The following is a 25,715-nucleotide window of genomic DNA, read 5'->3' as shown; positions in this document are numbered from 1 at the left end:
TTTGGTATATCCGTATAAGTAATAAGTTTTGTGTATGCTCCTCAACGTCTTAGGTTCGAAACCCATGCAATCTGCTTTTATTTATCAAAAAATCAGTAATAAGTTTTGTGTATTTGTTTGTTGTCACGATTCAGGAAAGTGTTAGTCACATTTGTGTTATACCTTAAAAAGCATATGTCGAGGTTGCAATTAAAACTCCTTAAAGTCACTTAAAGGAGAAGGATTAAGGGTCAGTTTTGGCCAATTAACCCGTTTGAAGACATCTTCAAGGAAAAAAATCCAAAACCACGGGCAATTTATCAGGTTCAGGGCATCCTCAATTTCAATAGACGCCAACCAAAAGCAAAATATCTTGGGCTACAGTTTTTCTCCACTCGAGCCAAAGGTTTTTTCTTTTTTTTTCTTTTTATCTTCTCACCACTGTTCAACAATGCATCGAGGGTACAAAGCCAAGCAAACTCTCCCAAGCTAGCCACACCAGTTCCACTAAATATGTTGCCACAACTCTCCATTCCTATACCATGAGTTCCTTCTCCCCAAAACTGTGTGCAAATCCTTGGGTTTCCTGTTCATAAACTTCTAGTGGGACTTTAAAGCAGAGAAATCCAAAAACCTTACATTCAAATTTTGGCGATCAATCTGTCAATGGGTCAAGGAGATGAGTTTCTCTTTCTTAATGGGCTGAGTTATTTATTTAACCTAGTCTTGCTAGTTACTTTATTACTTGTTTTTTGCACTGTTTTCGATTGTTTAGGGATTATTGTTTGGGTTGCCTACCATTTTTATGTTTTATTCTATTTTAATTTTTCCTTTCCCGTTCTGTATGTTGAAAACAAAATAAATTAAAAAAAAAAAAAAAAACTACAACATATAAAGCCGGATCCCTATCCGACATCTAACCCTATTCACTTTTAAACGACCGTGAGGTGCCGTCGTTTTTCAGAGCACAAAGCGCCGTCGTTTTAAGTGCAATCATGGATCGTCAAAAGCATATAAGCCATTCATTACAGGAACACCTTAATCGATGATCATGGAGGCCGATAATCCTCCTTCCAGAAGCACCAACACCAAAGACAGCAACGCTTCGACCAACCTTCAGCAAGAGAAATGGCAACGTTGCATCTTCGACCTCCCGCCCAGCTCCTTCGACGCCTGCCGCCTTCTCTCATCCCCTCACTCCTCTCTGACTTCAATCTCCGAACCGCTCGATCACACCAATGAATCCACCGCTGAAACCCTAGACGTCCCCGAAAGCGACGAGAAAACCGCCCAAAAAGACGTCTTAGCGACACCTAGATGGACCTGCAACACCTGCAAGGCCGAGTTCGAGTCCCTCCAGGACCAGCGCTCGCACTTCAAGTCCGATATTCATCGATTCAATGTAAACCGAATTCCGTATCTTCCATTTTCCTTTTTGATAAATCGGTTTTAATCTTGTTTCACTTGAACTGAATTAGGAAAATTTAGCTCTTTGTGTGTGAAATTTATTACCCCCCCCCCCCAAAAAAAAAACAAGAGAAGAAAAAGAAATTGAAATTCTGTTAATGAATTGATCAGTGAAATATGTTTCCTTTATAAGCTTTTCCAAAGTTTAGAGAAAACAATTTTTTTTGGGTCAGTAGAATGGCAGAAATATTGATAAGACTTTTGGATTTTTTGTTTTGTTTTGTTTTTGTATTCTAGGAATGCTCATTTGAAGCATATTCTTGGTTATATGTGACAATAGGTGAAGCTAAGCATTGCTGGAAAGAACATTGTGAGGGAGGAGGATTTTGATGAGTTGACCTCTGATTCTTTCAACGACTATGATGTATCAAGTATATCAGGATCAGAAGATGAAGCCGACAAGGGATTTGGTCCCAACCGTGCTTTGCCTAGGGGAATGAATGAAAACCTTAAGCAAAAGCTATTTTTCTGTCTTAATACGGGAGAGAGAGTTTCAGTTTGGAAGAGTTTACTTATGAATGAATCTGAAAATGTTTCTTATGAGAATAATGTTGTAGTCAATGGCGGGGGTGTGCCATACTTGAGAGAGAATGAAGTGATCGAGAGACTGAAAAGTTTGATTCGGGAGCCTAGAGATAATACCTATTTGAGAATTGTGTTGCTTGCAAGTGGTGGGCACTTTGCTGGTTGTGTCTTTGATGGTAACTTAGTCGTTGCTTGCAAAACATTCCACAGGTTAGTATATTTTCTTCTTTGAATGAACTAGATAGTGCAAATACAGAGATTTTCTTATATGTCTTTATCTTTGCTTGACGTGCATTGGTTGAATGCCCCCTAAGCTTTGGAGTATCCGCTCTACATATTAGCCTTTGACTCTTGAGGCATCATTTTATGTTGTGCTTCAAGGCAAGCTCTGAGATTTAAGTGGCACATGGCTTTTTGAAAGTTGTCATTTCCTCCTAATGTTGTGATTGTCAATGTGTCATGTTACATAACCTTTGAGATCAGAATCACAAATGAAGCACGTTCCTGCCATGCACCCCTCTTAGCTTTTGATATATGAATCATTACTTATCAAAAAAAAAAAAAAAAAAAAAAGCTCCTGCCATGCACCCATGGGATGAGCCTTATGGCAGCAAAAGGCAAGCCTTAAGCTTTGGGCTCATATGTCTTCTAGCATGCCATCTCTAGATTGTGGTTTTCATTGCCTCATTGTCTTAAATTCACTTTCCTTTATCTAGGGAAAAGTTGGTTTTGTACTTAGTTGCTGCTACTGTTTCCAATCTGTTTTGGATAACCAACACAGTGGGACACTTTTTGGTGACTTGAGGATGAATATTTGCAATCTCTCTTATTTCTTCTGGTCTGCTTTAAGTTAATGGGGCTTTAGGAGAGGAAATAAACTGATCAATAGGTGCCAATGAGCTTTAGCTCAAATTGCACCTCCTCCTCTGTAAGAATGAGGTAGATTATAAAGTTGTTGATTCAATACCAACTTGATGCGTAAATTACCAATCAACAGAAAAAAGAAGAAGAAGATTTGCTCAATGGTCGCTGTCTACAGTCATTCAAACATTTTATGTCTGCTAAAGTGTGCTTGAACTCTTCTTTTTGTCATGTAGATATGTTGTAAGGGCCAAGGCTGGAAAAAAACAGTCATCAAAAGATGCTGGCGGCAGGGCTATACATTCTGCTGGGGCTTCACTTCGTCGATATAACGAACTGGCTTTGAAGAAGGTAATTAAAGCTAAATTGTTTGCTTCAACTGTGTCCTAATTGTTTGAGTTTTGTTGTTATCACATAATTTATGTGGTATTCTGGTTTATATCTATGAATATCAATTCAAATCGCTTGACACTAACACATCATTGCTAGTGCTTTAAATGTTTACATTTTAGACATCTCTTGAAAAAACATTTGCCATCCATGTCGACGATAATTTTATATAATCCAAACGTTATTTTATCTTCAATTTTGTCAAATTTCTTTCCTAATTTACTCTTCTATGATATCTTTAACTCCAATGATTATTCTTTTTGATAACCAAATTAAATGGCCTTAGCTGTATTGCATCAGAGTTTACGTTGGGGTCACAGACACATGCATGTTTGAATGCATGACTGTACCAAAGTATGGATTTTAAACTCTTCTAAGGTTGATGAATTCTTGTGTCATGAATTGTTCAGGATATTCAAGAACTACTTGCTTCTTGGAAGCCTTATTTTGATGCTTCCACTTGCATCTTTGTTTATGCTCCTTCAAACAACCATCAACTCCTCTTTAATGGGGAAAAACCTTATTTTAGCCATCAGCACTGTGTAGTTCAAAATGTTCCATTGACTGTTAGGAGGCCTACCTTGAAGGAAGCCAAGCGTATATATAGCCAATTGACACGAGTTGGCTATGAAATAGATGAGAAGGAAATTCCACCAAGCATCGAGGTGGACTCATGTTCAAGTATGAGTACCATAAATAATGGCAGCCTGGGCTCCATCAAAGAAGATGTGGGTAACAAGTTGGGCCATTGGGATAATGTGGATGCTTGTTCAAGTTGCAAAAAATCTGATGAACTGTCTATGTCAAGTGAGACTGAGATTGAACTTACTGGTGGATCAACTCCTTTGCATGAAGCGGCACAGTCTGGCAATGCTTATAAGGTTCTGGAACTCCTAGAACAGGGTCTCGATCCTTGCTGCAATGATGAAAGAGGACGGACCCCATATATGCTGGCAAGTGATAAGGAAGTCAGGAACACTTTTAGAAGGTTTATGGCCTCGAACCTTGATAAGTGGGATTGGAATGCTGCTAAAGTGCCTAGTGCATTGACAAAAGAAATGGAGGAATCACAAGCTGCTAAGCAGGTAGACATTTGTTTCTGTCAACAATGATGTATCAGTGAGTGGCGTATAATGAGAGTTAAATGACTCCTAAATTCGTACATCATTATCTTGGTTATTTTCTTTGTGGCTTGGTTGCCATGTCTCATTCAATTTATTTGTTAAATTCACATAACTGTTATGTACTAGAAACATCATATATTGAAGAAAAATATAATGCAAAGAGGAAAGGGCATTATGCTGTAAAAGAATACATAGTTGGGATCTTGGTGGTTGTGTCCCTTATTGTATTTTGTAGCATAGATATTCCATGTTAGCTTGTGCAGCGTCAGGATACATCACGGAGAGCCACATTACCTTGGGGTGGTGTCAAAAAATCATTTAAATAATGGATTTCCCAGTGTTCGAGTGATTGTGTAACTTCTTATCAGTCAATGATATTCACATACATAATGGTTTTACCAACCAAATCTGTTTTCTCAATAGTGATGCATTTTCCCTTGCTTTCTTGATCTAACCATTTCAAGATTAAATTCTATGCTTAACATGAGAGACTGGTTGTTTTCCTTTTGTGGTTCTTCAGGCAGAAAAAGATGCAAAGAAGAAAGCCAGAGCAAAAGAATTGAAGAAATTACGTAAAGCAAAAGAAAAGAAGGCTCAGGTGCATAGTGCTTTTTTTTCTTCCCCCTTATATTTTGTGAAAAGATGGTAATGGAGAATTTGTTAGCCTTTAGGTTTTTTGTCTTGTTTTATGCTCTCCAGAATTAAATCTATGTTTACCCTGGATTTATTTAGGATAACATTTGAATTGATGTGATTTCCCCTTCCCCCCCCCTCCTCTTTTTTTTTTTTTTTTTTTCTTTCTTGTAGCTTTTAGCCAATAGAAGGGAGTGGCAGTGAGGAGTCAACTTCTAGTAACTGATTTTTAGTATAATGAAATCTATAGTTTGAATTACCCTCGTGTCTAGCATTAATTATTAGAGTATAATTAAAGGTCAAGCATGTTAATTACCCTGTTTCGAAACCACCTCAGAGATTTTGTCAAGTGCATTGAGCTTGGACCTTGAAGCATGGGTGCATGACCCATTGAAGCTCCAATTTTAAATTTAGGGCTTGTTTAGAATTGTGTTAGAGGGCTTAAAAAGTCCTTGTTCTACTTAAAAAGTCCTGCCAAAAAAAAGTTGGCCTGTTTGATAAAAAATTTCAAAAGTACTTTTTTGACTTTGTTTTTTATTCTAAAAATGACAAAAACTTAAAAATGAAGCTTTTGCCAAAAAATGTTTTTTTGACTTAAAAGCTTTTTTTTCAAATGCAATCTCAAACATGTTCTTAATTATTATTCTTTCTGTTAGTCCGTTTGTTAAATTGGAGAGCTATAGTAGCCGGCTGTGGAATTTTGAGAATTTTTTTGTTGAGAAAATTTGTGTTTTTTTTCATAAGCAAATGCAATTTATTAAAATGCACATTGACTCTACGGCTGCTGTCAAGTGGAGTCTTGAAGAAAAAATCCTTTAGTTCCACTACTGCCGTTCATAGTCTTCAAAGTTCGGATCATTTCTCTTCCTCAAAAGACACCACATAAGGCAAGAGGGGACCTTCTTCCATATAACAGCATTCCGAATCCTACCAAAATACCATTTCCAGCTAGCAAAAAGATCTACCACTCGACAAGGCATAACCTTTGCCAACCCTACAAGGCTAAAGATGGTATTCCATAGAGCATTAGACATCTCACAATGTAGTAAAAGGTGGTCCACTAACTCCCCACTCTTCTTATACATACAATACCAATCAACCACAATGACATGCCAAGTTCTAAGATTATCCATGATTAGAATCTTCCCTGAGGCAGCTGACCAAGGAAAGAAAACCATTCTCAAGGGAGCCTTATTCCGCCACTTCTCCAAGGGAAAGGAGTGTTATTGCGGGGAACAAGGACATTATAGTATGATTTAACATCAAACATCCTTCTCTTGGAAGAAACCAAACAAAGCTGTCTTCGTCACCCCGTTTCAATCTAAAGGAAACCACAAATTGAAGAACGAGGTAAAGAGATCCACCTCCCAGTTGTAAGTCACTCTCAAAAAGTTGACATTATATTGATGAGACTTACTAGAAAACTCCAAATGATCTGCTATTGAAGCATCCTTACAACTGGCCAAATTGAACATGTCAAGAAAAGCTGCCTGAGGGCTTGATCCCCACACCACACATCATCCTAATATTATTTTATTAATCAACTAAAGCATGTTATCAACTGCATGAAATGGTCCTGCTTTTTAAACACATTTACCCTTCACTATTTCCATTTCAATTTCATATCTTCAATGTCATCCTGGTGTGATTTTGCAGTCTGAGGCTGCCCTCGGCCAGAATGCTTCAAAAGGTGTAGAGAATCAAGGAACAACTTCAACTTCTATTCTCAAGGGATTGCATTCTAGTAGTGGTTCACAGATCTCTAAAGAGGTTAGAATTATAAAAATGATATTATTATTATTGTTGTTGTCATCGTTAATATTATTGTTTGAAATTTTTAGTGTAGAGAGTCGGGCCCTATCTTACATGAACTTAATATATAAAACAGCATTATATTGTTTTAAAAATGAATTGCACAATTTTTCCCGTTTGTATTCATAACATCATCAAAAGGCGAATCAATTTTGGGGTCATATGCTGGTGCTTTTGCTAATGACATCGATTGTTTTTTTAAGGTTTCAATTTTACTTTTGATTGGAGCTTGCTGGGGAAGGGCGCACTTATTTTATTACCTTACTTTATTTCCCTTTTGCCACGTCAGTGTCTTAATTATTCAATCGCAATTACATGTACTGTATGAGCTTTTTTTTGGTGACTGAATCAGGAGGAGCTGAAAAGGGCACTGGCCACTGAGAGGGAAAAGAGGGCAGCTGCTGCTGAGAGGCGAATTGCTGCGGCTGCAGCCCTTAATGGTCAAGGTAATAACGCCCCAATTGTACCAAGCACCTCACAATCCAAAAGTGGGTTAGCTGGCGACATTACTTGCTCCTGCTGTAATACTTCACTGGCGGGTAAAATTCCTTTTCATAGATATAATTACAAGTACTGCAGCACCTCATGCATGCATGTACACAGGGAGATCCTTGAGGACGGATAAAATAAAGCCACCCTTTTTTTGAAAAGTAATTTAATCTCGTTGAAAAGTGGGGCGCAATGTTAATACACATGAATATGCAAGAGAATCCCGTATTCCATAGAAAGATGACATAAAGCCCTTGTATTACTTTATAGTTTCATGATCTAATTTTGACTTCTTAATGGCAATCAATTTGAATTTTTGTCTTTCACTTGGTGTATCGTGTCTCATTCTTTTGGTAAACCAATTGAAGATGTAAGAACAGCTTATATCCTGAAGTCCCTAAAACTTACAGAACCCTGAACTCTCAACTTCATTCTCAAGACAAAATGTCTATCTTAAGAGGACTGGGTTGTTTTAGGTAACCGTGTCTCCTTGATGACCCTACAATCGAGAAATTATATATATATATTAAATCACTTTTTATGGATAATATATTCTTTGTTATTATTTTTAAATTCTCGAAATGCCTATAAATTGAACTTTTTCCCAAGTTCATTCGTTAGGTCAATTAACCATGATATACTCTGTTGGTAGCCATGGATTGGGAAATGACTGGATGAATATTATTGGTGGCATGTAATGAAAAATGTCAACTAAATCGAGCTCCCCATTCCCTGGACTTTAGCAGCTCCCTCCTTGATTAGCCTGTCGTTTCAATTCATAACCGTAATTCATATTAACATGGGAGAAAGTAGAAACACAAAAATTTTCTATTTAATAACCCGACAGTGGTCGCTAATAAATTTTATAAAATTAATTACTTGATACTCCTCAACATGCTCTTGAGGTAGGTTAAAACAACTAGGTGAGAGCTTAAACTTTTCAATTTAATACTAATAAGATTCTGCATTGCAAAAATACTTGTAAAAAAAAAGAAAGATTTTGTATTGGAAAAACGACAGTTTTGCCAACACTCTTGAAATCTTGGATGACAGCTCATATTTTATTGAAATGAGTGTTTGTGAAGTACCGTGTGGGTGCGGTAATCCACATCAGGTAATCCACTGATGTGGTAAGCGTTACGTGGATTATCATGTTAATTTGCAAGTGTAAAGAATTAAGGGTTACATGGATTATTATGTCGGTTTGCAATGTGACACTTATAAAGAACTAGTAGTACTTTGAACAATACTCAATTATGAATTGAAATTAAATGGCATCAAGAATAGACAAATATCTGTCGTTTCGAGGCAAAAGATATTACAAGCAAAATGTAACCTGAAACTCTGGCAAGTCCCATAAATTTCAGACCAAACCATGAATGAAAGATTGGCCAAAGCAATCCTCACAAGTTCGAGTGCTACATCATTAGATCATGCACTAATGGGGACTACTAATGTCAATTACAAGGACAACATAGTGCGCATCCTTCGCTAATTCGCTTATATATATATATTGTTAAATCATCACTTATCTTAAAAGTTAAAGTTGATAGAAAATGATTAATTTAATTATTTAATTTAGTGTGATGCTATTTAATAGGTTGGTATACGACTGTCATACAAGTAGGATGTCGTAACAGTGAAAATCATCTATTTTTTTTTTCTTTTTAATTACAAGTGCTAATTTTTACTACTACATCATAAATTGTATAACAATCATATAACAATCTACTAAATAACATTACTCTTTAATCTATATTCTAAAATTCACGTGTGTGCTCAAATTTTTTTTAATTAGTAAGGCCCAACAAGTAAAATATAATTAATATGGGAGGTGAATAACAAAGACAATGTGTGAACTTAGAACCTTTACTTTGGTATCATATTAAAAATCAGAGATAGAAAATGACAGGTAAAAACCTTAAAATAAAATAAAATAAAATAAAAATTGTACCAACTATATGTATTTCTTAATATCCGATCAATTATATGATAGGGTATTTAATCAAAAAATTTGGGAGATATGGTCCCATACGAATTAACTATGATTATTTTATACATGAATGATATCTATGTAAAGAAACTACCGGCACTTCAAGTTTGGTTGAATCATAGCCTCATTCAGCACCATCAAGATGTCAGTGAATCTTGAAATAGCTTGATCCATATGTGCTAGTTATTAGTTGACATTCCCATACCTAACAACTTAATAGCCTCATAATACCGCTTTTAGTTATAATCTTCTGTCTTAGATACATGATAACTACAAGTCTACAAATATAAATCATCCAGTTCTATATATAACAAATAAATGAGTAAGAACCAACTGGTAAGATGTTGTCAAAATGGAGTGGACAATTTCTTAGATTCAAATGCTTTACGAAATAAGAATAATATTATAAATTGATGATGTAGTTGATGCATAGTCAAATTTGGGCAACAAATGCTTGCAAGAGAGAATAAGAATTGTAGAGACTTGTCAAGGGTAGCCGAAGGGAATTAGAATTCTCCCAATTTCATTTAAAGTGGATAATATTTAGTTAGTTATATTGGAGAGGTATTTTTACCCACTCAAAAAATAAAATAACAAAAACTGGAGAGGATCCTGTTAACCCAAACCTTCGCCCACCGGCTCAACAATGGTTCGTCGGTCATTTCTAGGGTTTTAAGGCACATAATCTTCGTGCACCCCGGCTTTCGCACCGTTGGAAAGTATCTAGGAGACTGGGACTATTCACAGTCACCGACTTTTCGTAGAATTTGAACAGGCCGAGTGACGGCGTCGTTTTGTCAATTTTGGGAAATATATATATATATATATATGGCTCGCTGAAAATAGAGTACAAAGTACAAACCGACATTGCCTAACCTTCTAGAAAGATCTCGGCGCAATAAAAAGCTTGTCAAATTTTGCAAAGCTCGATTGCTTCAGAAATTTGTAAAAACAACACTCGCAAGCATAATGGTTAGTCTCTTTTCGCGTACTTTCATCGAACACCTTAACTTCATGAAGTAAACCATGGATTCACGCTTTTGCGTTTTTTTGGCATTTTGCAGTCAGTTACGCTGCACACGAATCTCGGCGACATCAAGTGCGAGATCTTCTGCGACGAGGTTCCCAAGGCTGCCGAGGTCAGTGCCCCGCATTAACAAATATTTTTATATTCTGTTTGTTTCCCGGGAGAAAACTGTTTCCTCCGGAATTTTCCGGGAAACTTTTTTCCTGGACATCTTATTTTCAGAGAACCTGAGAAGAAGGGAAAGAAAGGAAATTCGAAAATTAGGGATTCTTGGACCACTATTTGTTTTCTTTTGGAATAAATGAAGCAACTTTAACCGAATGTTATCTAGATATTCACACTCAGTTTCAAGCTTTCAGTTATGCTACAATTTTCGCCCTATTGTTTAATTGTTCTACATCATGATGTGCTTTCTTTTGTATATATGTGGGCCATCTTACAATTATGCTAAACCCTAGCCAAGAAAGATATGCTCTGATACGGTTATTGGACATGAAACTGTTTATAGAATGCGGTGCTATATCGTATTCTAATTCCTAACAAAAGCAAAGAAAGTAACTTGAGCACTCTCACTTCCAATTAGCATCGAGTGCATTGTCTTGTGATACATTTGTTTTGTTTAGTTGCTTTACTTTGTATTGCATTTGAATTGGCAACTTAAAGAGTTTTGTGCAGTGGAAATTCACCAATGATATGTGTTGCTGCATTAATGTCTCAAAACCTTGTTTTATGATGCTGTACTTGTTCACAATTATTGTGATTCATTTGAATGCAGAATTTTTTGGCACTATGCGCAAGTGGTTATTATGATGGGACCATATTTCACCGGAATATTAAAGGTTTTATGATTCAAGGCGGAGACCCAACAGGTACCGGCAAGGGGGGGACCAGTATATGGGGCAAGAAGTTCAGCGACGAGATAAGAGAGTCCCTCAAGGTAAGTTAGTCTAATCCATGAGGCATAATTAGGCTGTTAGAACTTGCCATTTGCCTGCTTTGGTTACCTCTTCTATCATGTGCAATTGCCATAGCCACCATTTTGTTTTTATTTCCCAAGTAGGATTGGGGATCTCCACGTTATTTGACTCTTTGACCTATTTAATGCAAATTAATAGCAACATATTAACGTGACTTTCATTACCTTTGGACTGCCAATTATGGTCACCACATCCATACCAGGAGCTTCTTCCAACCAATCCAAGTAAAAGCAGTAGTGCATTTTTTGTCATGCAATTTCATTGCTAAACAGGAGGGCGGTTGGCTTTCATGCCACTCTTACTCATGCACTTGCTCTTATATAAGGCTTGCAAGTCGAGTCTGAACCTATAAGGCTTGCAAGTTCTTAGTGGCTCTGAATTATACCTTCTGGGCCTGGAAATAATAATTTTGCATCCTCTTTCCTTTCCTCTTCTTTGCAGGCTGCAAGCTAAAAGCAGCCTAACTAGATTTTAACTATGCTAGAATAATCAAGATCTTTAGCCGAAACTGCCATTATATATGAATAGGCCAACCTTATAGAGTGGTTTAATTTGACACACATCCCCTTTTTGCCTCACATGGACATTTGGAGAGGAATATCCATATTTAATGGCGTTGAGCTGTCTATAATCTTTATTCTTGGGATCTTTGTATGAGTTGATAACTGCTTTTGATGGTATTCCTATTCCTTCTTTCTCCTCTTTGTAAGTGTGAGAATCTCAAGGGTGTCGGTCTGGTCACTTGTGGCGTCTGTCTAGTGTTTGGTCACGGCTTGTAGTTCTAGTGGATCACACATGGCGTTGGTCTTGTGAGCGGTTATGTTGTGGTCGATTTCTCCAGGGTGTCGGTCTGGTGTGCGGTCACAGTTTGTGGGGTCATGCATGGCGACGGTCTAGTGAGTGGACAAGGCGTGGCCGATTTTTCTCATGATACCAGTCTGGTGCTCGTCATGAGAAAAATCACCATAGTTCATAAATAGATGGGAGTAAGTGGATAAAAGGAAAGTTAAGAAGAGTATGAAGGAATGATATTTATAATGCAAGAATATGGGTACATAAGTATGCGTCTGAGATTATAAAGCATGTTTTGTTTAAAGTTTTATGTTTATCTACTAGTAAATGAATTGTACGGTATCGGTATGTGGATGTATGTGTTTAATATTTTGATTATGATAGTAGAAAAATCTTGTAACAACTTTCGTTTTAGTGTTTCAAGTAAAGCACAAAAGTCTCTCTCTTGGTTTGACTCCAAGAAAAGTATTTACACTGTTGCTTACCTCAAAACTATTAACCTCAGTTTTGTATTTAATGTTTTCAGTAAAACAAAATAGAGACTTTATGAAAACAAGAGGTCTCACGTCACACACACAATTTGATTGGAGGGTTTTACTTCTTGAGTCCTGGACTCATAGTTCCCTTGGAAAATTGTTTAATTTTACAATTGTAGCAGCGCCGGAGGTGGATGAGCTTGAGGGATATGTGTGATATGACCTGTAGGGTTTGGAATCATAGTTTTAGAGACCCAGGATGATGACTCAACTTGGAGAATTTCATATTTGGGTCAGGTTGGCTTAATACCACTTTTGCTGATCTATAGTTTTAATTCATATGAACAAAAGATGTGTACATTGAACAAAGTTGTATATAAGTTATGGTTGAATTTAAGTAGTGTTCATTATAATGCTCTGGTAGTTGTTCTTGCAGTTATAATTCAGTTAAAGTTTCAAAAAAAATACATAGCAATTCCTGCTGCATTGGTTATCTGGAAAGGTAGTAGTAGCGTTGCTTGGATAATGTTAAATAAACCATTTATCTAGGTGGGGGTGTTACAGGCCCTCTCATCGGTGTTTTGGTTAAGGAACTATTGGACCAGATTTGTTTGGATCCATTTTCGGTTTTATTTGTAGTTCTAATTCCATGCATTGTATGGCTGTTTTCGGAGTGTTGGTTGTGCCCATCCCCTCCTTTTGTAGTTTTATATTGTTTTAAGGTAATTGTTATGTTGCTAGGAAAAGAAAAAACAATCCTATTGGTCTTGTATATATATATTTTTTTTTGTGTAATTCCTGTATGGCGGTGTGTATGCACAAGCATAGTTGTTATAATCTCTTGCTTACCACATCGCTGGTTGGGGATATGGTTAATTGAGTAATATTAGTTTGGAGATACTTCAATCGGATCTTTATACCAATAATGTTCCCCTTTTTCTCTATTTTCCAGCACAATGCAAGGGGGATTCTTGCAATGGCCAATAGCGGCCCCAATACTAATGGAAGCCAGTTCTTCATAACTTATGCAAAGCAACCACATCTAAACGGACTATACACTGTGTTTGGGAAAGTGATTCATGGGTTTGAAGTCCTTGATCTAATGGAAAAGGTACGTCCCTGAGCTCCAGTGCAAAAAATGCTTTTTCCCTGTTTTGTTGGAAGTAAAAGCATGATATTTGATTAGTCGTCCAAAGGGCCAGTAGTTTTGCACTCTGTTTTTGGGCTTCCCTATGTAATTCTATATTCTCTACGGAAAATTTCTCATCTTAAATTTTTCCCATAAAGAGGATCAAATGTAGCATTACTGATTTGAATTTGGGTTTTGTGCAGACTCAAATAGGTCCAGGAGATCGACCACTTGCAGAGATCAGACTAAATCGTGTAACGATGCATGCTAATCCACTAGCTGGTTAGTCTCAGCTTGTAGCATTTTTGGCTGTGTACTGCATTCTGGGGAGGTCTCTGTGTTATTCAAATTTTAGGATTAAACTCTTCACCGCAGTTTTATACTTCTGATCAACTGGGGCAATGTACTTGAACTGAACTAAGAGAGAGATAGAAAATTATATAATGCTGTTATTTATTTGTATGACAGCATTTGGATAACTTGAGAAATGTAAAATTGAAGCTTGCATTGAACTTCCAACTGCTTTGAGCATTTCCATGTGGTATTATTGTAATTACTTAATTGACGTATAGGGTTCAATCGAAGCTGCTCATCTTGTTTGTATTTGGCCATAGTGTTTGTGTGCCACCGCTTGAAGCGCCTGCGGGGAACAATTTTCATTCAGTTTTTCAATCCAACAGAAAACGGAGTTTAACGTGTAAACCATGAAACAAAGAAAGCCATCTTTAAACATTAGGGTTGCCACAGTTTTGCTTTCAAACGAAGGATAAAATCAACGGTTACATTTTCAGAATTTATTTTCAACTCTACATCCATTCTACTCCTATCTCATTCCTTCCATCAGGAAACTATTTGTGGCGTTTTACATTGTTGGGGTGGGTGTGATATAGTATATGCTTTCTTTAAATGGTACGAGACTATAACAAAATTGTGTGTCTGACTAAGGCTTAAATCAGACGATATCATATAGCAGACTGTTACATTATATTTCAAAACCAACCAAAATGAGAATTCATTTACTTGAGGTGGTTAATTGTGCCATATAAAAACGTGTTTTGAAAAAGAAAAAAAGCAATTTAACTTATAAAATTACAATTTAAGCTTTCAATTATTTATTTTAACAACTCTTCTTCGCACGTGCCATTTTAAATATATATATACGCAATTTTTTAAAGAGATTCATACCAACCGGAGGAGCAGCGAAGCAGGCAGACCCCATTCCGAACTCCCCAAAAATGAAAATGAAAAACAGGTAGTTAGGGTTTTCAAAGTCCCCGCCAAAATCTCTCACTCTCATGGCTGCAGTCAGCGACGAGAACCCAGAGACGACGACCCCTATAGCTCCAAAGCCCTCCGCAACCCCCGGCTCTATAGCCTCAGGCGCCGGCACTCCTCAACCTCCTCCTCCTAGTACGGACTCTTTGTCGAGCGCCAAGGACCACATTCTCTCCGTCGCCTCTAAGATCGCCTCCCAGCCTCTCCAGAACTCCGACCCCGACGTCTGGGCTGTCCTCACCGCCATCTCAACCAATGCCCGCAAACGCCACCAGGTCTAAACCCTATTCCATTCTCTTCCGGTTCTTATTTTCTGTGAATTTGTTTTCAACTTGTACCGAAACATAGACTTTGTACCCTAAACGCAGAGCATAAATATGCTTTTGACTGCGGACGAGCATTGCATCGGGCGGTTGGTAGAGGATACGCGTTTCCAGATTGAGTCCAATGCGGTCAGCGCAAATCATTGCAAGATATATAGGAGGAGGCTCAATGCCGATTATTCTTCGGAGCACACCGTCTTCCTGAAAGACACGAGGTTCGTGCATTGTTCTTCTAAAGCTTTATCCTTTTTTCTCTTCTACTATATTTCTAAGTGTACCGAGTCTTTTGCAGCACAAATGGGACATATCTCAATTGGGACAAGTTGAGGAAGAGTAGTGCTGAAGCCAGAATCCATCACGGAGATATAATATCGTTTGCTGCTCCTCCTCAGCATGGTAATATCTAACTCTTTGAACCCCCAATGGGTTTTTCACTGATGGTGTCTAAACTATTCTACCTGATTAATTATTGAGTAATAGCTACTTATATGCCTTTATTTGCTTTTCCTATAGTTATTTCTGTATTTTAAATTTGGATGAGAAGCATTGTATACAGAAGAGGTTTGAAAACGACAATGGGTGCAATACGAGAAAGAGAGATGCCTTCTATTTTTTTTTTCCCTGCTTGTGTTCTATCAATTTTTTTTTCTTCTTTCTTTTTTATTTTAATTTATTTGTATTACCTTGAAAACTTATAAAATTTGTCCCCCACTTTTTTTCTTTTTCTTTTTGATAAGTAATTGACTCAAGGAGAGGGGGAAATGAAAATTTGAACTAGTGACCTCCGCTTCATGATTTGCGATCCCCAACCAATTGAGCTACCCTTGGGGTTATTATATCTTACTTATTAACTTTTGATACTGTAATGTGTAGTCTCTTGTTGTGTAGGTTGCTTAAATAAAATAATTTTAAGGAATTGTTACATCTCTTTACTTACAGGCGTATGGTATACAAGCCATCATGTTTGACAACTAAAGTCCTATTGACCTTTTTGTCTATCACTTGATTACAGAACTTTCATTTGCATTTGTATATCGAGAAGTTCTTGTGTCCACACCCATGACGGATGGTGCAGTTTCAAAAAGAAAAGCAGGTATATTCTTGACAAGTATGATTTATGGTATCCATGGTTTTTTGTTGTTTATTTGCTCCTAAGCATCATTGAAATGAATGGTGATTTTGGATATAAACTTGAATGTTTCATAGATGTGGTGATGTTTTTTTGAACATATTGTTGGCCTAGAAATAATAAAAGCAGAACCTAGTTTTCGTGATTGTTGAATTTTGCTGCCCATTAAGTGCTATCATTCGACATTTGACATTCACAGGTAATAATATGATGCATTTGAATGCATTAGAAAATCAACACTAGATCGTATGCTGTATAGATAGATCAAATGCTATTGGCAAAGGTACTTTGACATAGTGAGACCCACGTGTGGAAACTTGTGTCATTTGAAATTTAAGGAATGGCTCCGAAAGAATGACATTTGAAAGGCCAAGGTGGGGATTAGAAACTCCAAAAATGTATAAATGACATGCTTCCAAACGCAATTACTTGATAAGTGAAAATGATCATTTTTAGGGGTGATGAGTGGCCTTTAATAAATAAGTAATTGATAAGTGAAAATTATCAGTTGCATTTCTATGTTAAATACTTCATTAATATGCATTTCAACTTGTCTAATTTCCAGTATCAGTATTGGTAGATTGAATGTCACTGTGGCTGTGGTGGAATGGTTTTAATGTTGATGATGTTAAATGCTCATTTGTTCATTGAAATGAACTATAATTTTAGAAGAAGCAGCTCTTACATATGCTGTTTGCATTTTACTTCGAGTTGATGGATTGAAATTTGGACAGTTTGGATATGTTGATATAATGATATTGATGGGCTTTGTTTGTTTGTTTGTTTCTTTTTTGTTTTTGTGCAGAGGAATTTGTTACTGAGAACAAGAGACTCAAAGGTATTGGCATTGGTGCTCCTGAGGGACCTATCTCTCTTGATGATTTTCGAAGCCTTCAACGGTCAAACACGGTATCTCTATTTGGGTTACTGTAATGAACGATTATGTAAATAAATTTTGTTATGAAGTCAGCTAGAGTGTCTTTGTTTCATAATTTATATATGTGAAGTGTTCAATTTTGCAGGAACTGAGAAAGCAATTGGAAAATCAGGTCCTTACAATTGATACATTGCACAATGAGAATCGCGCATCAGTTCAGCGTCATGAAAATGTAAGTGATGCTGGTGAATTTTGAATCTCTCTCTCTCTCTCTCTCTCTAATGTGTGCTGGGGTGTGTTGTGTTGGAATGAGTGACTGAGTGCATATGTTGTGCTCATATGGATTTCTTCCTCCAATTGAGTCCTTGTAACCCTTTCCCCAATTTGCTTAGAAAAGAAAAAGGATTTCTTCCACCAAAAATGTTGTGTATTCATTTGAAGCACAAGTTATATGAGATGATTTATTAATGAATGATTCATCATTCCTTTTTCTGATAAGAGTACATGAAAACAATATCTTTGTGATGTTGATCCTAATGGAAACAATAGCAAATTTTGAGCTTTTTCGTTGTATTTCTTTTTAGCAACTTGACTAGAAAATGGCTTATGGGAACTTCTGTGCTCAATAATAATTCATTTCATTCTGTAGGAAATGAAAGAACTCAAAGAATCAGTTACCAAATCATACCTTGATCAACTAAATGGGTTGCACCATACATTGGAGGTCAAACAGAGAGAGCTGGAGTCGATCAATAGAATATCTGCAGAACAAAAACATGCTATGGAAGACCTTAACCGAAGACTTAGTGCTTCTATACAGTCATGTACAGAAGCAAATGCAATAGTGAAGAGGTAAGACACAATTTCATGGCAATTTGCTATTATAAGCTTTTCCCTCAAATATCAACCTCCTTAGAGTAACTAAACCACAAAAATATTACGTTGCTATGTAACATCACAAAGGTACTTTCCCTAGTTGAAGTAGTTAAACCAAATAGAAGCCAAGTCCAAAGACACCAAGCTAACCAACTTGTTGGCCACTCTCCTTGCCTTCGCAGACCTTAAAAAAGGGTTATTACGGTTCAAAAATCCCTGCAACTCTCTCTCTCTCTCTCTCCGACCTATAAAGGACGATAAGCCAAAGATCTACCTCCAATCGCGGGAAGATGGCATTGATTAGATGTTCAAATGAAATATGTAGTCCTTTTTTTTTTTTTTTTTTTTTTATCTCTCTCTCTCTCTCCCTCTCTCCCCGACCTATAAAGGACGATAAGCCAGAGGTCTACCTTCAATCGCCGGAAGATGGCATTGATTAGATGTTCAAATGAAATATGTAGTCCCTTCTTTTTCTTTTTTTTTCTTTTCTTTTTTTTTTTTCCACTGTGCTTTTTTCCTTGGGACCAATTGCTTTTTTGAGCAATAAGAGCTATCCTTCATGTGATGCACTAGAATAAGAGGCAGCAACTCTTATTGAGAAATGATTTATGGTGTCACTTATGATATCCACTATGAGCCTATGGATATAGCTAGGATGATTGATTGACTTAACTGGCTAATTGTAACACCTCGGTCCCATATTAGGAAGATGAAGAGTAGTCCATATAGAGTTAGTGGTTTGTAAAGATAGTTATGAGTGCTAAGTCCCACATTGCCTAGTTACTATGTGAAATTTGACTTTACAATAAATTATAGGAAAGCTCCAACTCGACTAGTCATTTTCAGGTGGCTAGCGCTTTTTCCTGAGTCTTTACACTAATATTAATTTATGTGTTGAGGTACTTGTTTATAGAGTTACTTGAGCATGTCTTGACTCTTTGGAGAATGGTGTTTGACCATGTGGTTCTCTTTTGAAAGCAAAATTTAGGAAATCTACAAGAAAAAATATATTAATAGTTCCGATTACTTGCTTGTAGTCAGAAGGCATCTATAGCTGAACTCAAGGCACAATTATTTGAAGAGCGAGATCAGAGGAGAGAGGAACGAGAAAAGGCTACAGCAGATTTAAAAGCAGCAGTGCAGAGAGCACAGTTAGAGGCACAAGAGGAATTAAAACGATTGTCTGATGCATCCTCAAGACGAGAAAGGGAGTTTCAAGAAGTGATTAATAAGCTTCAGGTCTGAAAGCTTTTTTATACTAATTTAAGAAGGGGATTTTCTATATGTATTGTTTGTTTTAAACGAACAGCTGAATTACATATCCATGTTTATATTCTCAGGAATCAGAGAGAGAGAGGTGTTTGCTAGTGGATACTTTGAGGTCCAAACTGGTATTGTTAGAGATACCTTTGTTTATACCATTTTTTCTACTTTACTTGAATCTTGAGAGGTTTACCTCTTTCTTGCCTTTTCTGCTGCAGGAAGAGACTAGGCAAAAGTTGGTTATCTCTGACAATAAAGTCCGCCAGCTGGAAACCCAAGTTTGTGAAGAGCAGCTAGCCTCTGCAAATGGAAGAAAAGTAATCATGCTTCTTTTGCTTAATTTGATATTATATTTAATGTGTATTGCACTATCTTGTTTTGGGTTTAATTGACCTAAAAGAGATGCTGAAGCTAATGCTTATTATGTTTTTTCGGGTGTTGAAGCAGAGAGTGGAAGAACTTGAACATGAAATGAAAAGATTGAGGAAAGAGCTTGAGATTGAGAAGGTAGAAATGGAAGTCTCTTTTGCCTGTTAAAATATTGCATTGGTTACATGAATCCTTTAGCCACATTGTTTATATAGTTTTCTTAGCGCCTCACCTTTAGAATCATCTTTGATTTTGTCCTCCCATTTTCAAAAGTCCTTGTGTGTGAGTTGTCCATGTTTTGTAGGTTATGTCATAAACTAATATGATGTGTTTATATTATTGACATTGAGTTTTGTTGACTGGAAAACATTGAGGGAAGTATTTTAGCTGAGATGACATGAATGAAGTGTTTCAATATTGTTATGAGCAATAATATGGCCCATCTGTCTACAGATGCTGGATTTTCCTGCTAGGCTGTTGCAGTTTATATTTGTTAAAAGTATAAATTAAATGATTAAATTTACCTTTTCCTATCAACTTTAAGCTTTTGGAATAAGTGGTGATTTAACAATATTCATATTTTAAATTGATTATGATGTGATGCTTAAATACTAGTTTGAAGGATTTAGCCTTGTGTTTAATTCTTCGAATGTGATTTTGATAGAAGCTGAGCCTAAGTTTCTTTTTAGGCACCCTAGTGAATATATTCTAATTTTAAGCTGAAGTTTATCTTACTGTTGGTAGCAGTCAGCTCGAGAAGAAGCATGGGCTAAGGTTTCTGCCCTTGAACTTGAGATAAATGCCACAATGCGGGATCTTGATTTTGAGAGACAAAGGCTAAAAGGTGCCAGAGAAAGAATTATGCTCCGGTAAGCTATCTGAAACTGTAGACACCGACTAATATGCCTTTTTGCTCTTTGTAATTAGGTGATTCCTTTTGTATACTTCTTGTGTACTTAGGGGCGCATTTATGCTTTTAATGATTTTTGTTGATTACTTATTACAAAAACTTTTGTTTGCTGAAAATTTACTGATAATACGTGTTTTTTTTTTTTTTTCCCCCTTTCTAAAAGTCATTTGGTAATGGGAGTGCTTGAGCCTCAATTTTTAATTTCCATCCACTGATCTGTTAAATATCTTGCTTTGTTGTTTCCTTGATTCCCTATTTTTATTTGCCTCTCCTCCTTCCTGCAACCCCATTGCTGATTAATGAAGAGCTTTTGTGGATTTTTATTAACTGATTCTGCTGGACATTGCCGAAGTGTAACTTTTTTTTTTTTTTTTTAACACAATTAGAACAAATGCCAGTATTTCTCAGAACCTTTTAGGTTAGAACATTAGTGGGTGTTCTTTTTGTGTTAGTAGAGAAACCAAGAGATGTCTCACATGGGGCATGTGGTTTAAATTTTAATGGGATTTGCTTTTGGTAACTGTGGACTATAATAAACATCTCAAGATGAAATAATGATTGAACATTGCAGTGGAGAGTGTTAAAGTTAATTATCAATTCTGATCACAAATGTAATCTGTGACATATTTGAAATCTTGATAGCACTATGTGCACTTACTTTGTGGCCATAAATCCATTTGGAAATTATTCTTTATCACTATGGTGTCCGCCCTGTGTTTGGCTCACCCCTGTGGCAGTAATTTTGCTGGTCCCTGAAGCGTTTTTTGGTATGTTTGAGATATGAACATGAAAGCTGGACACCCATTATTGGTAATCCCTTAGTCAGATGGAAATACAGAATGTTGCTTATTTTTTCTAAAGTAAGAAGGTGGTTCCTAATATTTTTGTATTGATCCAGGTGATTAAACAGGAGGTAACTTATTCATGATTTTGTGTTAGAATTGAACAATTCCACTTGAATAATTTCTGGCTCAATAGTTTCTGCTAATCCACCTAAATTTCTGAATCCATGCTTTGTGGGCATTATTCTTAATGATATCCTTATATACCTGCCACTTAGGTTAGAAGTAAAACAGTTAAAAGGAAAAACACCTTGTTAATTATAATTATGCCCTTTATACCATATGATATCCAAGGAGTTAGACAACCAACATTTTTATCTTCAGTTGGGAAAAATAATACTGATGATAGATGATGTATTCATGGGCTTATTGTTTGATTCTTAATCAAGCATCAGAAAGATTCTAACATCAAAGTACATGCTAATACGTACCCTGGTGGCATCCATTGTGAACAATGATATGATTTATTTTAAGCCTATAGTTGTACTTGAATTTTTCTTAAAAATGTACATGGAACTCTCTCTCTCTCTCTCTCTCTCTCTCTCTGAAGTTTTTCTAATATAGGGTAAGAATGAAATTTCTTGTTTACAATCTTTTTTGGGCTTACATTGCTTTTCCCCTTTGTAATTACCTTTTATATATTTTCTGCGGATAGACACCTTCTAAATGTTCTGCTGACTTTGTTATCTTCTTTTTCCAATCTTAGACCATATGTCACGAGCATGATCTGCTACTGCCAGATTTTCATTTGGTGAAATAGACTGACACCAATAGATAGATAGATGGAGACTTAATTTACAATTGTATGAATCCATCTTGTTGTAATTGGGTAGCCTTTATATATTTTCATCGAGTGTTGGAGGTTTTCTGAATTTTGCATCTTTCAATTTGCTTGAATTCGTCATTTGATTCTTTTTGGACATATGGTTGTCATACAGCGAAACACAGCTACGAGCATTTTATTCCACAACTGAGGAGATTTCGGTGCTGTTTGCTAAACAGCAGGAACAACTGAAGGCAATGCAGAAGACTTTGGAAGATCAGGAGAATTATGAGAACACGTCATTTGATATCGACCTCAATGCACCGATTCGGGTCATAAATGGAACCTTAGGTGGAGAAAAAGAAGCAACAGGGTTCTGTAGTAAAATCACTGCGAAGGCAGGCCCAGCTGCTTCAGCACAGGGGTTTGACATAAATCAAGTTGAAACTTCTAGTGATGAAGCCAGCATTACTGAGAAGCATGACTGTGATTTTAGAAGCCAAGAATGTCAAAATACCCAAGAGGCTGAATTTACAAGTGCAGACCATTGTGTCAAGGCTGGGTTTGGTTCTGACATTGATGGTGTTGGCACAGCACCTGTTTTGGAGGGAGATGCCGTTGGCACTGAGCGAGTTCTTGAAACTGAAAGCCCTGCACTTGATGGTGAACGTAATATTGATTTGAACAGGTGCAGCACTTTAGCTGGGGATACAATGCAGCTTGATGATGAAGCCCATGTGCAAGAAACTGATGAGCAAACACAATGTCAGGGAGCTATGTATCACTCTCAATCAAATACTCCCCTTGAAATTTTGAAGTCAATGGAAGATACAGAAGCTGAAGGCACAATTAGAACGGCGGACCTTTTAGCTTCCGAAGTTGCTGGTAGCTGGGCTTACAGCACAGCTCCTTCTGTCCATGGAGAGAATGAATCTCCGAGAAGTAGGGATAATGATGGGGAAGCTGCAGCTGCTCAACATGATTCCAATGTTCAGGTGGCTGAGAGTCAAAGCGCCTCCTCCTCTGAGGGTATTGCCAAAAGGAATGCATCTCCAAGAAGTAGAGACAATGATGAGGGAGGTGCCACTGCTCTACACGATTCCAATGTTCAGGTAGCTGAGAGTCAAATTACCCCCCCTTCTGAGGCTGCTGCCAAAAGACGTAATCATGAATGTCAAGCACTAAGTGAAATGATTGGAATTGTTGCTCCTGACTTAAAGGATCAGTTTGCTGGTGCAATGGATGATGATTGTGATCGAGGGAGAGAAAGGCGGGATTCTACTTCTGACTCAGATACTCAGAGTTGCACTGCCAATGATGATGATGATGCAGTTGAGGATAGTGATCAAGCTGATACAGATAAGAAACCGGATGATGGAATGGATGAGGATGATGCAATGGATGAGGATGATGAAGCTACCCAAGACGATTCTCTTGGGTAGAAGGTCTGTTGAGAGGTGCACAAAGTTTCTTCTTTTTTGTTTTTCTGGTCTGGATGGGTGGACGAGGCTGTAAATACTGAAGACCTATATCGTAGTTTCGTTTTTTGCTTCTTTTTTTCTTTTCCCCTCTCCATTCAGAAATTTGTTCTAATGTATCCAAGGACCTGATAATAGTGTAAATCCTGTATATGGCTTTTTTCTGCCTTTTCCATGAACGGCACCCTGTTAGCAACTTTTGAATGACTAGATCAACAGATGAACAGAAGGCAGAGGTCAGATGGAAAGTGAAACTACTCTTGGTTCTTAGCCTTTCTCTGAGTTGCTCATGTAACTACTCTAGTTCTTTCAGCTCAAAAATCTACGCTCCTGAAATGGGTACTTCGAATTTTAGGCAGGACCAGAAGGAGGCTTCATAATTTCTCCCTTTCACATCTTACTTTAATTTTTGTTTTCTGGTTTATGATTTTGAATTATTTTTCTTTACTCAGTCAAAAGAGGCCATTGCTTCTGTACGCAGCATTTGGAGCGAGTAATTTCATCTTGTCTCTTACCCATATTTCTTGTTAATGTGTAAAATGGTTATCTTCTTTTGTGGGTGTGTATCTCATAACATTAGCGTGGATCGCCTGGTTCAAATTTTACAGAATGTATAATGAGAAAAACCTACAAATCACTTTTCAGTCGCTTTTCACTCTCCCCTCTCCCTTGTGTGAGAGGGGAGAGCTCCTTGTCCTCCCCCCTCCTCTCTCTCTCTCTCTCTCTCTCTCTCTCTCTCTATCTACTGCTCATCCATCTCCACCTTTCTCCCACACGCCACCCCATCACCTTCACTGGCCTCCACCTCCACTACTCTTTATGGTTTCAATCCAATTTCTCGGCTCTCTTTTGCATCATCTCCCTCCTTTGCTTTCTCATTTGCCTCTCCAAAGTCGGTATCTCCTTTTAACCATGGACACTGCTAAATCCAAATTTGATATCTCTTAAAAAGGGCACTTCTCTCGCTGAACATTGACTAGCTATTGGACTAGTCATTGCTACAGTTGCTCACCAAATTTAGCAAGCAACTGTAGGGGAGCCAAAACATTTTGGCCAATTTTCTAGTTCTGCTCATCGCTTTGCTCTACCCTTCTACAGCTTTGAAACAAAAGATTGGCTACAAATCCAAATAAGAGACTCTGGCCAACAATGGGAGATCCCAAAAACTACTCTTCACCCAATTCTGATCTCATCCTCGTGATCCACAACACAACCCCACTCGGCTTCTCCATTACCCGCAATTCCTCTAACGACGTGGTCTTCAACGATCTCAGGTGCGTTGTGAGTGAGCATATACACATCTTCTTGGGGATGAAGATCGGCATGTCGTGGCTCAGGATCATTGTGTATGGGGTTTTTGAAAAGTGAGTAGATAAATTTTTTTTTTTTTTAGAAAAAAAAAAAAAAAATGGTTAGGTTTTTTAGCTGAATTTTGACTTGTGGAATGCTAATGCTCTAAGCATTGCCTCAAAAGTCAGAAACCAAGAGTTCATCAACTAAGTGGATTGAAAATGATTAGACCTTTTGAATTCTTTTGACATAGATGTTAACTGTCTTAAGATGATAAAAAAGAAACTGTCAACAAGCTAGCAATGGTTTTCAATCTGATGGTTCCAGATTAGGCTTATCCGAAAAGAGTGGGGTTTCATATGTCAAATCTTGACTTACAAGGAAAGCAAATAGAATTGTGACTGCTTTCTTCTTTAAAACCCCTAAACTCACCAAATAATTGTAAGCTCCCATCAATTTGATAAGACAGATTCCATGAAATTGATAGCTAAGCCGCCCTCAATCTAATCATGCAAGTTTAACATCGACAAACATTACATATATGATATGTTTCTCTCATTATTCTCTAAGTTATTGATATGGTTCTCAGCATGTATAATTTGTTATTGGGTATTGTTAGGGTTTCTATAACTTTTATTATATGTAC

General features: G+C 37.1%; 3 protein-coding genes across 6 annotated transcripts; all 3 read left to right on the top strand.

The window, feature by feature from the left end:
- Positions 1 to 963: 963 nt before the first annotated feature.
- On the top strand, positions 964 to 7,609 carry LOC132187174 (uncharacterized). Its single transcript, XM_059601390.1, has 7 exons — positions 964 to 1,381; positions 1,727 to 2,181; positions 3,069 to 3,183; positions 3,633 to 4,307; positions 4,867 to 4,944; positions 6,636 to 6,749; positions 7,144 to 7,609. Exons 1-7 carry the CDS (start codon positions 1,025 to 1,027, stop codon positions 7,414 to 7,416), a joined length of 2,067 nt encoding a protein of 688 aa, XP_059457373.1. The 5' UTR covers positions 964 to 1,024; the 3' UTR covers positions 7,417 to 7,609.
- Positions 7,610 to 10,130: 2,521 nt separating this feature from the next.
- On the top strand, positions 10,131 to 14,279 carry LOC132187034 (peptidyl-prolyl cis-trans isomerase CYP18-1). The gene is made up of 5 exons (XM_059601185.1): positions 10,131 to 10,245; positions 10,338 to 10,412; positions 11,076 to 11,237; positions 13,498 to 13,656; positions 13,878 to 14,279. Exons 1-5 carry the CDS (start codon positions 10,243 to 10,245, stop codon positions 13,959 to 13,961), a joined length of 483 nt encoding a protein of 160 aa, XP_059457168.1. The 5' UTR covers positions 10,131 to 10,242; the 3' UTR covers positions 13,962 to 14,279.
- A 594-nt stretch (positions 14,280 to 14,873) lies between these two features.
- Positions 14,874 to 24,287, top strand: LOC132187779 (uncharacterized). 4 transcript variants are annotated; one of them, XM_059602214.1, is made up of 13 exons: positions 14,874 to 15,224; positions 15,318 to 15,487; positions 15,565 to 15,668; positions 16,285 to 16,365; positions 17,207 to 17,310; positions 17,424 to 17,510; positions 17,928 to 18,130; positions 19,192 to 19,393; positions 19,495 to 19,545; positions 19,636 to 19,734; positions 19,865 to 19,924; positions 20,534 to 20,655; positions 22,477 to 24,287. In XM_059602214.1, exons 1-13 carry the CDS (start codon positions 14,970 to 14,972, stop codon positions 23,741 to 23,743), a joined length of 2,805 nt encoding a protein of 934 aa, XP_059458197.1. In that variant the 5' UTR covers positions 14,874 to 14,969; the 3' UTR covers positions 23,744 to 24,287. The 4 variants fall into 4 exon arrangements, with proteins under 4 accessions (XP_059458197.1, XP_059458195.1, XP_059458196.1 ...); XM_059602212.1 differs by having other exon boundaries at positions 20,531 to 20,655; XM_059602213.1 differs by having other exon boundaries at positions 19,862 to 19,924.
- Positions 24,288 to 25,715: the final 1,428 nt, after the last annotated feature.

Source organism: Corylus avellana, chromosome ca7 (assembly GCF_901000735.1).
Source record: "Corylus avellana chromosome ca7, CavTom2PMs-1.0".
Lineage (NCBI taxonomy): Eukaryota > Viridiplantae > Streptophyta > Magnoliopsida > Fagales > Betulaceae > Corylus > Corylus avellana.
The sequence above is the reverse complement of the archived record's forward strand: the minus strand, read 5'-3'. Positions and strand labels throughout refer to the sequence as shown.